The 13,032-nt window shown below is 40.2% G+C and overlaps 1 protein-coding gene across 1 annotated transcript in view; it reads left to right on the top strand.

Moving 5' to 3' along the window:
• The window catches only part of LOC118339169 (nck-associated protein 5-like), a 32,332-nt gene that overhangs the window by 8,418 nt on the left and 10,882 nt on the right, over positions 1 to 13,032 (top strand). Inside the window, exons 3-6 of the mRNA XM_035676728.1 lie at positions 6,199 to 6,378; positions 6,513 to 9,433; positions 9,799 to 9,913; positions 10,706 to 10,781. Coding sequence (XP_035532621.1) covers positions 6,199 to 6,378; positions 6,513 to 9,433; positions 9,799 to 9,913; positions 10,706 to 10,781 — 3,292 coding nt within the window. The remainder of the gene's footprint in view (positions 1 to 6,198; positions 6,379 to 6,512; positions 9,434 to 9,798; positions 9,914 to 10,705; positions 10,782 to 13,032) is intronic.

Raw genomic sequence — 13,032 nt, 5'->3', positions numbered from 1 at the left:
TAAAACCTCTTGAAACCCACAAGAACACCCGCTTGAGTGCGTCTAAGCTGCTTAGATTGCCAAAACAAATTAACCTTTTGTCAATATGGACATGCATTTAATTTGACCACTCGACTGTTATTCGCCTGAAATAGCCAACGTTAGCCGTAAGCTAGCTAGCAATGGATGAGCAGCCTGTATAGCTAACGTCTGTACAGTCGGTACATTGGCTGTTTGGAAATGGTAGAAAAATATGTGGCGTGTGTGTGTGTTGAACTTCCAGTCTTTCTTTTCCCCGTGTGTTTGGAGTGGAGACTGGTTATCTGGGCCGAAGCCCTAGCTGTTAAAAGTCTGGTGGCTCTGTGACAGGGTCGTTTGTCACGACGTTATTGGAATTCAGTGGCAGAGCGACACTCGAGAGACCCAGGCCTGCGAGGTTTTTAAACAGCGGCAGGTGCCTCTTTCCTCAGATAAACTTCCTTGGAGGGCTGCAGAGAAAGATAAAGGCAAATATATAATAAAGTCACATTTATTTGCCCCTTTGAAGTGCTTTAAATTGCATTTAATTTTGTTGCTGTGTGAAGTTGTATAACAAAGTCAAATTTATTTACTCTTTTTGAAGTGTCTTTGCTTTTGCCTCGCAGGGAGATTTACAGCACAGATACGACGTACAACACAAACAGCTTTCCTCACTGGCCTCTTTTACATGCACACATTTTCTGCCTGCATGCTTTGAATAAAAACAAAAAGTTTAACTTTAAATCATGTTATTCAAGAGCTAAATTGGCTTTTTTTAAGCGAAGATGTCCAGACGCAGATATACAGTACATTATTATATTCTTAAATCTTTTTGATACAATTGGTTTGTCTGCGGCCAGTAACACATTCAGTTCTTTCACCGCACTAAACTGCAGCTGCAATCCTGTAGTGCGCCTCACCATGCAGGACTGCTAGCCAGTGCTGTCTGCCTGTTTTCCACCATTTCACTCCTGCTTTCCCTCCTCTGTCTGTATGCTGACACCAAAGTGAACAGCGGTGCATAGAGTCAGAGCCCAACCCAGCAGGCGAAGCGCTGAGCAGCAGCGAGGAGAGAGGGCAGAGGAGTGAATGTGACATGAAAAGAAAGGCAGCAAGGTGTAGATGAAGAAGTATTAATGACCAGGAGCCTGAAGACAAGGAGGTGGATGAGGTGGTAGTCGGTGCGTGTGATAGTGAAGGAGGTGAGAGCAGTGAAGAATCAAAAGGCTAGAGTGGAGAAAACTGTAGTCTCAGGAGCGGTTGAGCGAGTGTAACCTTGCTTTGGGCAGCTCAGGGGGACGCATGGGCGAATTTTGATGAGATTGTGAAATTTAAAAGTGAACTCAAAAGTCCGTGGAAGTTCAAGTACATTGTCCTTGTGTCTGAAACGTGTGTGTTGATCAGCAGCCTGGTTCAGTGGCTGTGAATCTGAAAATGGGCTTAATAGTGAATTACCACTTTAATATTACAAACAAGCCATTATTTCACCCCCAGGTTATAAATGAATGCTAAACAAAATGAGAGTGAAAACTATATTAGAGTTCAATGTAAATGTTTCTAAAAAAACACACTACTACTGACAGGCTGGCAGTGTTTTATGATTTTGTTAATGTCACCAGATCCCATTAAAAGCCCAAAATGAACAATGATGTGATCCTACTAAGTATTATCTGATATATCTTATACCTCTGTGCCATAAAGCGCCATTGTTGTTCAAAAACAATTAAAAACACATCAATAAGCCACATTGTCGCACTGGGTGACATGCTCCTTAATTACCATTAACACACACCTACACACACGTTTGTTTTGCCCCACATACACCATTCTGCTGCTGTAGACACTCACTTTGAGTTTTCCCAGTGTCCCCATGTATCCTTATCCAAAGAGCACCTGAAACAAACTTCAAAACATTTTCTGATACCCTTACTTCTTATTGCACCTCCTGGGGACTCTAGACACTCCTGATAGACTTGTGTTTGTTGCCTTCATTGGTTTGGTTGGTTAGGTTTAGGCATGAGCAGTGACATGATTAGAGATAGAGGGGAAAAAAAGTCAGAGGGGGCAGATCTTCGCAGAATACAGATGAGAAAAGATGTGTCTTTGTGTAAACACAGCTAGCTAGAGGCTGAGAAAACAGTGCTGGAAATGTCCTTGTTAAAATTGGAATTAGGGTACTGGCTCAATTTTTTAAATCTAATTCAGACACTGACCAGTAACAAAGTCCATGAGCTTGTGTGTCTGTCCTTTTGTATGTGTGTGAAGCAGCCATCCGAGGTCTGGCACACTACTGCATTTGAAAACAGAGAGTGATTAGTCAATAAGCAGTGCCAATCAACTCACCTGGCACTGCTCTCCACACCATCTCTCGCCCTCCTGCAGCTGAATGTTAACCACTCCCACCTCCACAATGCTTTGCAAAAGAAAAACCTTTGTGCTCCTAAAAGCTTCTTTGCAACACGAGTAACATGAATCCAAAACTGAACTCGAGAAGTGTGGACCCCTCCTGTCCACACTGTAATGTAGTCACAAGTTGTTATGTTCATGTTAGACAGGACTTGCATTATCACAACTGCCAGTAAGGTTTAGTTGGTAGAGCAATCTCCAGAACTGCTGGGGTTAGCTGTTAGTTTTCCATTTCTAAATCTAAAATAAAATGTATGAAATCATGGTGCTGTCAGGTGCCTGGGATAAAAGCATCAGCATAACAGCATATGCTCTTTGGGGAACCCCTCGTGTTTATATAAGACTGGGCCTGTCTTCATGTGTCTCTGAGGCCATAAAATATAGCAATACTGAGTAGATAAGTGGATAAGATCCCTCCCATGAGGCTGTATTGTACTTTTTAAAAGGAGTACTCTAGAAATGTATTATTACACTACAAAGTTGGGAGATCTGCCAGAGATAGATTCTCATTACACGACTACTAACAATAAATATCAATGATAGTGATAATTATATGAAGGAGAATAAAATACTTTACTCATGTAGCAGTTTTAACACAAATGACAAAGTGCTATCATCCTATCATTTGCCACTCTTGCTTCAGATCTTCCACAGCCAGACAGAAATCACAATACCAAGTTATTTTAACACTTATTTATAGATGTGTCATACATTTATTTATTCACTTACTTTTCCTTTTAGCCAGCACACAGATGTACTTTAAGTAGAATAAAAGCCTGGCACTGAGCTTTTAAATATTTTCTGAATAACGGCCTTGTGATCTCTCTAATTACAGAACCTTCTGAGCATTTGAATGACTAAATGGGAATATCAGAAAATCTGCAAAGACATTTCAATATTGATATTGTCTTTAAAACTAGATGACTACATACACTGTTGCAAGTTTGATATTTGATTTGATATTAAATACATCCAGTGAGACTTATTTCTTGCTGTGATGAAACAGGTGTGGGTATATATTTCCAGAGAACTGATGATTTCTGCCAACCCTGAGGTAGTGTTTATCGTCTATTTTTTAATTGGCCTTTAGCGATTTGTTTTACATGACAAGTATTTGGATGTGGCTTTGGTGCCGTTGCAATCAAAGAGACATAATCTCCGTTCACCCTATAAAATAGTCATGTTTGAATTTTATGGAACAAAAATAAAAAAATTAGGGAAAGTTATTTCTCAAAGTGGAAAAACATTGAAATATATGAAGGGGAAAAAACATCTCCACAGCCCTCGAATTTGCCCTTGACTTTAAGCATAGTGCCAGTCTGATTAGGGTTTTGTTAAACTGTATCACTTGTGTCAAATCTCAGATACCCCTCGACATGCTGACTGTAATTAGTTCCAAGATTAATCCGCGCAAGCATGGTCAAATGTGGTCTTCTCCCACAATGCTTGTGAAATAAAGGCTAGCACGGATAATCAAATAATAGGTGAATATCAATGAATGGACCAAATCACTTTAGTCCCCAGCTCCCTTATGCAATTATTTCCTATTCACATTAATTATTGCTAACAGATGACACTAATGACTTTGAGAGGAAGCTGGCCATGCAAACGATCGATGCTATTTTAAATGGGGTCACAGCACTTGACACCTTTGGGCCCCTATGATTGGAAATGGCACCGATGCAAACAGCATCTGCAGCATGCCAGTGTATAGTGCCAGCAGTTCCTATTAACAGACTTGGCCTTAAGACCCACATCTTTCACAGATAAGTGGACCTGAAGACATTGAACACTGGTCTTTTCTAGTAGATAATTCTGACTTAAGCACATTTTCAGTACATGTTCATATCTTTCTTATCAAAATCTAAAAGTAGATTGATTGATTGAGTCCATACTTTACCCTGTGTAATAATCAAAGATGTCATTTTCATTTCATCAACACTTGTCCAGTGTGTAACATTTAGGAGGATCTGTTGGCAGTAATTAAATATAATATTCGTAGATATGTTTTCATTAGTGTATAATCGCCTGGACTTTTAAGGCTTTGTTGGCACTAATTGTGGTTTCCATTAGTCCGAAGTCGGAGCTGGGAATGACATCACATCCGAGTTGACCAAGTTCTTGTACAACAAGTCGCAATACCAAACTCTAGCCAAGTTAGCAATACCAGGTGTTAACAACGGATTACACTTTATTTTGCTCATACAAACAGACAGAAGTTTGACATTAACGTCTTTGGCTGATTTAATAAGACAAAAAAGAGCTAAGTGCTAAGTTTTCACTTAGTGAGGTCTTTTTTTAGTTAGAAATCTGATTTCAGGGAGCATTACAGTTGTAATTTCTGACTTGGAACTCGGAAATTCTGACTTCAAACGCATTGCACAATAATCATTCATACTTAGAGAGAACAGACACATTTATTTTCTGACACACTTCCACTTCACTTACCAGCAAATCTGTTTTGTTAATAAGGACTTTCCAGTTTCTACTTGCATCACTAAAATAATAAAACATTACAAATACATTAATAAAGTATGACAATATAACCATAGATGAGATCAGTGTCATGTCAAGTTTAATGAATATTATATTAAAGTATCACTTTTACAACAAAGACAGGGTTACAAATAACCCATTCCACTTACACTGGTACCGTCAGTTCTGAATAATTCAACCACAGAATATGAGAAAAATGTCCACTCTTTGTCACTACAGGAAACTGCTGCATCTGTGCCATCAGACATAAAACTGGGGAGTCTAGTCCAAAATAAAATGTATGCAGGGAAAGTCTTGTCAAGGCTTTTAACAATCCTTTTTAAAGCTACCTCTGCCATCACGTCTTTACCTTTTAATACAAGTATTTTACATCAGACATTGTTAGAGAAAATATTCTGTGGTATCTAGTTTCTCCAAATTCTGAGTTATACTTTTGCCTGCTATTACACAAACTATTTAATCAAGAGGCTTACAATGCACTTTTCTTTCCTCTGTCACAATGAACAGGCACAGTCTGTACACATGGCTGCTTTGGTATTCACAGAAAACTGTTCTTTTTCAGCATGCTTTCAAAAGACTCCAGCCAGTAAAAGATATTAATAAGAATAATCTGAGACATAGAAACACTATGTGAATGTTAATTTTGGTTCCTTTTTGTGGACTCTAAACAACAAAAGAGCATCTTCATTTAACACCCACTAGTCATAGTGCAGTTATGTTTGGATTATGATTGAACAACAGACACCAAGAGGCTCCATTCTCAGAGAATAGTCTTCCTCCTTAAAATGTCTCATTGACCAACTCCCAAAGTAATCATGATAGGTACACTTGAGAGACCAGAGAAACATGAAAACACATTGTATTTTACAATGGGATCTATCTAATTAGTGGAGTGGAAAATGTTATTCCATTCTTCTATTAGCCGTTGGTTGGAAAGAGACATCTATGTATCCAGAATATTGATTGTTTGAGATCTGTGACAATGACAAATGGAGAGCCATGGGGCATTTTCATAGGTTGCGTATATCATCTGCAAAGGGAATCTATTGAATATAATGTCAGAGATTAGGTGGATGAACAAAGTTGAGTTAATTTGTGCGAATGTGAGCCATAATTACAATATTTGTCAGTACTAATAAATTAAATCGTCTATCCTATAAATATGTCTCTTGTCAAAGCAGTCTTAATCTGCAAGGATGACTTTTGTAATTTACTGGACTGTTTTCATAATTAGTTTTTGCTTCCTTATAGTGTTCAATTAATTTCTGCTGATTGATTACATAATTAATTACTTTCCAGGAGGTCCAAAGGAATGGAAAAGCAGGTATTCCTGCAGGAAGGTGGCCCAGCCTGCTGAGTCTAACATGCCCACGCAGTAGTGGTAGCGGCAGTGGCAGTGAACTGTCACTATCCAGTGCTTGTAGTGAGTACTCAAGTGGCTCCCACACTTGGGCTGAGGGACGTGGATGCTCCAAGCAGGTGGGTTTTTTAACTTTTGTTTAACTTGCTTCAATTTTAAGTATAAGTTATCAAAGTAAAGGGATCTTGAGTTAAAACAAGTAATCCATCTATAGATGCCATTTCAATAATTGCAAATATCTCTTATAATGCAGTGCGCTGCAAGCCGAGACAAAAGGATGAGCGCAGGTTCAGTATCCAGCAATCATTCTGCACCCATCGAGCAAACAGACCTGGGATGGAAGGAAGGCCACATTCTGAAAGGTCTGAAGCGTCTCCAAATGTGCAGCTCCAAAGACGCATCCTCACATGCATCTGTACCACACTGCAAAGATTGTATGACCTCCAATGAGGGCATATACTCACTTGGTGTCAAGTGTGGCTTACAAGGGAGTACAGCCAAGCAAGTAGCCCCTACAAGTAAACCTTTCAAGGCCGGTGTAGGAATTGCTGCCCTAGACTCTGATGATGCATATGAAGATTCATCTAAATTACAAAGTAAGGAATCCATTGAACAACCAACAAAAGAGCTTCTTTGCTTGGAGAAACTGGATGTCACAAGGGATGATGACAACAATTTTCAAGAAGACCCTGAAAAACTTGCAGGGAATTCTGGTGTTTTTCCCTCACCTGTCACAGACAACTTCTTATTTTTGGAGGGCCCCACAGTAAAACCTAGGGCAAGCCCAACAGATAGCCTTATACATCTGGAAGAAAAAAACAAAGACTCACTAGAAAAACACAAGACTTCAGGTATGAAGCTAAGTGATAGAAACAATAACCAGGAAAGGTCTACTGACCGTAAATCCAGACTTGATCATGTCAAAAGACAACAAGGTAGACTTACAGTCAAGCAAGTCGAAGCAGGGACAAGTGATATGAGCTCTTCTATTCAGAATTGTGCAACAAGAGCTTTGAGCTGTGTGAGTGTAGCCAGACAACGCAGCTCCTCAATGGAGGTTCCCCACTGCAGAGACCAGGCATGTCAAGCTGGCAGTGAAAGTCAGCACTACACCATCTCAGAATTCCCACAGAGGAAACCGAAACCTCAGCCTTGTGAGTCAGCAAGAAAGGCTTTCATTTTGCGAAGCAAGAGTGCAGATGCAGGACAAGAACAACATAAGCATACACATTCTCCTCTGCACCAAAAGCTTATTAAGGGTCAAAGGTCCAAAGGACAGTCAAACCCTCCGGGGCACAGTGTTCCTAGCAAAAGGACAAATCTCAGTAAAACAGAAGGTTCAAGCAAGGGAGCATTATCTGAAGTTGAGAAAGATAAGGACATTCCAGTATCAACAAGTTCCAAGTCTTTCAAGAGTGTACAACAGCGCTCTCCCCTTGCCTCCCCTGTGAAGCATTCAAAGTCATTTAAATCTCCAGGGATCAATGAATGTTTAAAGAGCCCAACAAAATCCCCATTACAAATGACTAGACTTAAATCAAGCAGTGACTCTGTGGAAGAGAGCATCTATGACAACTTACCTTGCTCTCCACGTAAACAACGACGCCAAGACCAGCACTGTGATATTTCCCGTTCAGAAATTAGGTCCCCATCCCCACCACCACTCCCAGGTCGAACAACTTCTCTTCTTCTGAGACCCAGTTGCGACAGCTTACCCAAAGCACATAAATCTGCAGGACAGGCTCAAAGCTCCACTACTGGGAAGATACCATCAAGCACCACCAAGCCACAGTCAAATCAGCTTTCTCCTATTTTACAGCCACAACAATCTAACACAACAAAAGACAATCAACAAACAGCCCCACAAATAGGTGCTGAAGGTAAGCCACAGAAAGATTTCCCTGCCAAGGTCTACCATACCCACTCATCCAAGATACCACCTGTCCCAGTTCAAGAGTCACAAGCTCCAGAGTCAGTCCAGTTATCTATGGACAGATCTGCCATGTGCCATGATGAGAATGGTGCCTCCTCTATATTGCCAAGCCAGAGCATCTTACAAAGATCCCAACAAAGTATTAGTGAGCCAAAACTTTCAGAAGTCTTGCCTCATACATATTCTAATGTTTACTATCATGGGATTGCCAATAATCTTCAGAGTTCAAGAGCTGTAAAAATGGCTCTTCCTATAAATGCTAAATCTCATGAGGCAATCTCTGGACAGGAAAACAGTACCTTCCTAGTTTTTGGAAGACAGAACAAAGATGATACAAACCCTACTACGAAAAGTGTCCAGACCTTTCAGACTTTTACATGTGATCCCCAGATGATACATGAACGTAGTGCTAATGACAAAGCCCGCAGAAAGATTGAGACCCGCTGTAACTCACTGGATTCTGAGCCCACTGTTCAACCTGTACCATCAGACAGCGGAGTGATGTTAGATTGGGGATTTGATGAGGAAGGTTGGCTGTTTAAACGGTCTGTGTCTGTGTCAACTAGACCTCCCCTTAAGCCAGTAATGGGCATGAATGGGGCCAAGGCTCGTAGCCAGAGTTTTGGTGCACGCTACATGGACAGGCCAAGTTTCAACAGATCTGGAAAGGTCCGTACCCAGATCAAAACACACTCAGGGAGCTCCTTGAACTCTCTTAGTGATGTCCTTCCAGGAAGTATGAGTTGCTCCAGTAGCTACCATTGCCCAATGAATCGATCCCTTTTGAACAACTTCATGATTGAAGAGGGCCTGACAGTTCCCTCACATCTGGGATCCTCCAGTGAAAGACTTCAAAGTCTTAAACAACAACGAGAGCAGGCTAGGCGCCTTCAGATTGAGCAACAGTTTTCAAGTGCATTTGGTGAGCCAGTTTCTGAAGAACCAGAGAGACAAAGTACTATAACCACAATTGAAGAGAAAGTGATGCTTGGAATAGAGGAGAACTTGCACAAGACTCAGGAACAGGAGAGAACCATTGAAGTGAAACAAAAATCTGGCTCAACTTTGGCAAATTGGTTTGGCTTTCGTAAGAGTAAGCTTCCTGCTCCAAGCAGCAAAAAGAGTGATCCGTCGAAAGTAAAAGAGGACAAGAGGGAGCAAAAGATTACATCGCTCCTGGGAGGAAAGCAGACAAAGTCTGACAAAAAGAAAGACAGAAGAAAAAGCGATGGAAAAGACTGGTAAGAAATCTTTTGACTCTGGTGCACTTAACACAATTCCTTCCAAGGTTTGATTTTCACTTCATTTGTATTTTTATCTCAACATCAAACCTTCAGTGCTTGTTCCAGCAGACTTTCTTATAGCTTACTGCCAATGAAGTAATTTACGGCCTCAGATGACTGTGCTCATTTTTATTAAGTGGCCTTAGACACATCTATCAGTGTCCCTAGCCCTGAGACCAGTTGAGACACATTTCATACAAAGGATTGCCGTCAGGTTTCAAGAGATATAGGGTAATTTATCAGCCAAATCACCCTAGGCATGTTGAGTCAATATCAGACAATCTTTGTATGTAGTGGTTTGTTGACAAACTGTTTTCTTTCAGCTCTGTGGGGAGAAGAGAGTCTCATGATGCAGTGCGGGCATGCATCTCAATGCCCTGCCCAGGAATGTCCCTGAATGAGATACAAGGACACAGTGACATCACTGGGGACCCAAAGGTAAATCAAGTCATTACCTAATACAAATGTATTTAATTGGTACATAGCCAATTTTAGTTGTGATCACAAAGATGTCTTCATGCAAAGATGTACTACAACCCTATTTTAATATGCAGTATATTTATTACAGTAATATGACAATACTCAAATTGCACCTGGAAGACACAAGGAAACAAAAACAACAAAAGACTCAGTGGGATCAAATAAAAACAGAAAAAGGTTACATGACTGTATTAACAAGTGAGACGTACTTCAGGCTCATTCCACCAGCTGTCCCTCAAACACTCTTACGCACAGTTTCATCATTTCGGCCTTTATTACCAAGCCTTATTTGAAGACCTTTAAATTTCTCACTGTGTCCATAATTTGGAGCCCATTTATTCATCCAAAAAATGTGAAAAAATACAGCACTATGATGTAGTGTTCAAAACCTGTGAAACTGTGTACATTAACTTGTGCATGGAGGGCTGCTTGTGGAGGACCTCACATCCCTCCTCCTACCTCCCAAACTCTCAAGAGCAGATCGAGCATATAGATTGCTGTGAATCAGTCAAAATAAATAATGTTGGTGGCAATGGAGAGCCCATGAGATGAAATTGAGGGTAGAAGCAAAAGCAAAATGTAGCAAATTCATGAATTAGTTACATTATGACCCTGACACCATCCAGGTTAGGTGTTCATTGTCAGCTATAGCCAGACAGGGATTAGTACCTACAGTACAGTATGATAAGGCTTGATAGATAATGGCAAGAACTAAACAATGATTTATTTTGTCCTTCTGCAAAAATACAGATGCAGATGGTGAACCTGAGAACTGATGGTGAAAATGGATCCACAGTGAAAAGCCCCAACCAGGATTCTGTAATAGGTCAGATTTTTCTATTCTCTGTTGTGGAGAATTGTCCATAATTCTTGACAGTCACTGGAAATAGTAATGGATCCCCCTTAAATGTCTTGGTACCTGAAACAAATCTAAGCTAACTTAATAGCGTGTCAATTCAAGCATGCTAGCCTTAAGGTTGTATCTGTGCTTACCATTTTACAGTTTGCAGACAGAAGTGAAGACCAAATATGACATATATGTGTAAGTCATAAAATGATGAATATGCTTTAAGCAGTCAAACAAACATGCAAAATGCAGAATTCTGTCAGTGTGTGCTTTTGCCTCCATATTTATGTTCATTTTATTTGTTCTGCCTCTGCATTTCTTGTTTTGGGTGGCAACTTGGATCAGGACAAATAGGAACCATTTCACCACAGTTGTATTTCACGCAGAGTTTGCCCATTAATGGGGATATTGTTTATAGCCTTGACTGCTCATCTTCACAGATCCATGCACTGAAAGTTTGCATGCACAGGCTCATCCAATCAGGATGAACCTATTCATCCATATGAGGGCCCAGGCTCCCTCCTGGCCAGCCTTAGTAGAAAAGTGGACCCACACTGCTGTGGGAAGATCAACTGGATTGTTCCTGCACTGAATGCGATCATGATATTGAGTTGGATTGAGGACAGGATTATCCTTTGTACAGCTGATCAATTAGTTAAATTAAGACAAGTGGCACAAGTGGACAAACAAAGCTGCTGTTACAGATTTGCAGCATTTGACATGGTTATGTTTTAGAAGATTTTTTTTTAGTAGATTGGATCAATCCAAAAGAGCCTTTTTAATGAGAGCCATTTTTATATAGTGCACAATTAGAGCAGGTGTTGGTAATATTGGCAACACACTATAGGGCATTAAATCACAGCCCACCCTAAGCTTTATTGAAAGCTTACTTATAGCCCACATAATAGTGAGTTTAGCTCATGGGGTCTGGCTCTCCTGAGATTGTTTTAGGTTTTTAGGTTCCTCATACATGCATGCTTTTTAAGTAGGACTGTGTGTTCATGTAAATAGCTTTGTATCTATCAAATTAGCCCAAAAAGTAATTCTTAGGTTATTGGAGAGGCCAAGTACTCAAGTCCAGGGAACCTTAAGGTGTTCTTGAAGATGAAACAACAAAACCGAAAACAACAATGTCTTTAGGCACACACAGACCAAGTAGAGAAATTATATTGAAGGCCTATATTTAGTTGTGCATGTTGGTTTGACCACCGGCAAGTTTCGTCCTCACTCCATCTGGGTGGAAAGAGTAAAAACAGATTTTAAAAAAAAACAACAACAATATTTTATCACATAATGAAATAATACAAATACAGAAGAAACAGTTTGAATACTTTTTAGGTCTATCACTACACCCAAGTACACAAAGCTGATGAAATTCAGTAAAAGCAATGCGCAAATACATCCATTAAAAAATGTTTGAAAGTGACCATTATTATTGGTATACCAACCAAAGAGATACTTGCAGTTGTACATAGTAGAAATTAAAACTGAGTATGAAAATTATTAGATCACTGAAAATCCATGCTAGAAAAGATCCACTTGGTTTCTTGTAACAGAGCCACTCCAACTGGGTCAGCTATGGGTCTAATTGTATTGTGTCAAGTCTAATGACTGAACAACCCAACAGATAATGGTGCACCATAATCACCACAGGAGAAAAACATGTTTTTTGAGGCAGACAGAGAGTGAACAGTGAGGTAAAATCCAGTGCACTGCTGCTTTTTCAATAGCTTCTGCTCATTAATAGGTGATGCATCGTGTGCCACCAGTATTGGTGTTTTCTCCCAGTTTGGGTCAGTTTGGTTCAGGATCACCTGTCCTTGGGTCCTTTTCAGATTTATGCACACCCGGTTTGAGGTTTCCACATGTCCATTTTGGGTTAGGTGCAAAACCTTGGATTAGTCAAAATAGAGAGAAAGACAGACAAGTAAGAGGGTGAAAGTAGAAAGGAAGTAAAACATTATTTGCTCCTTATTTCATTTGCAGCCACTAAATTAAAAATAGCAGCAGATAAAACTCTCCACATCGCTCAGGTAGAGGACTGGTGACAAACCCTGATGAAATTTTATTGACCAGAGTGGCACCATCGGCAAGACGCTGCAAATATCAAGCATGTTTGATACGGACTGACGCCTGCCCTCAGGGGTTAATCACCTCATTAAAATTTCAGCACTGCACCAGCTAAGCACACTCATCCAAGCCACAACTGAGTCAATTAACTTTGCCTTCA

The sequence above is a fragment of the Morone saxatilis genome, unplaced genomic scaffold (assembly GCF_004916995.1).
Source record: "Morone saxatilis isolate NCDOM2014 unplaced genomic scaffold, NCSU_SB_2.0 Contig5, whole genome shotgun sequence".
Lineage (NCBI taxonomy): Eukaryota > Metazoa > Chordata > Actinopteri > Moronidae > Morone > Morone saxatilis.
This window is presented reverse-complemented; position numbering and strand designations above follow the sequence as displayed.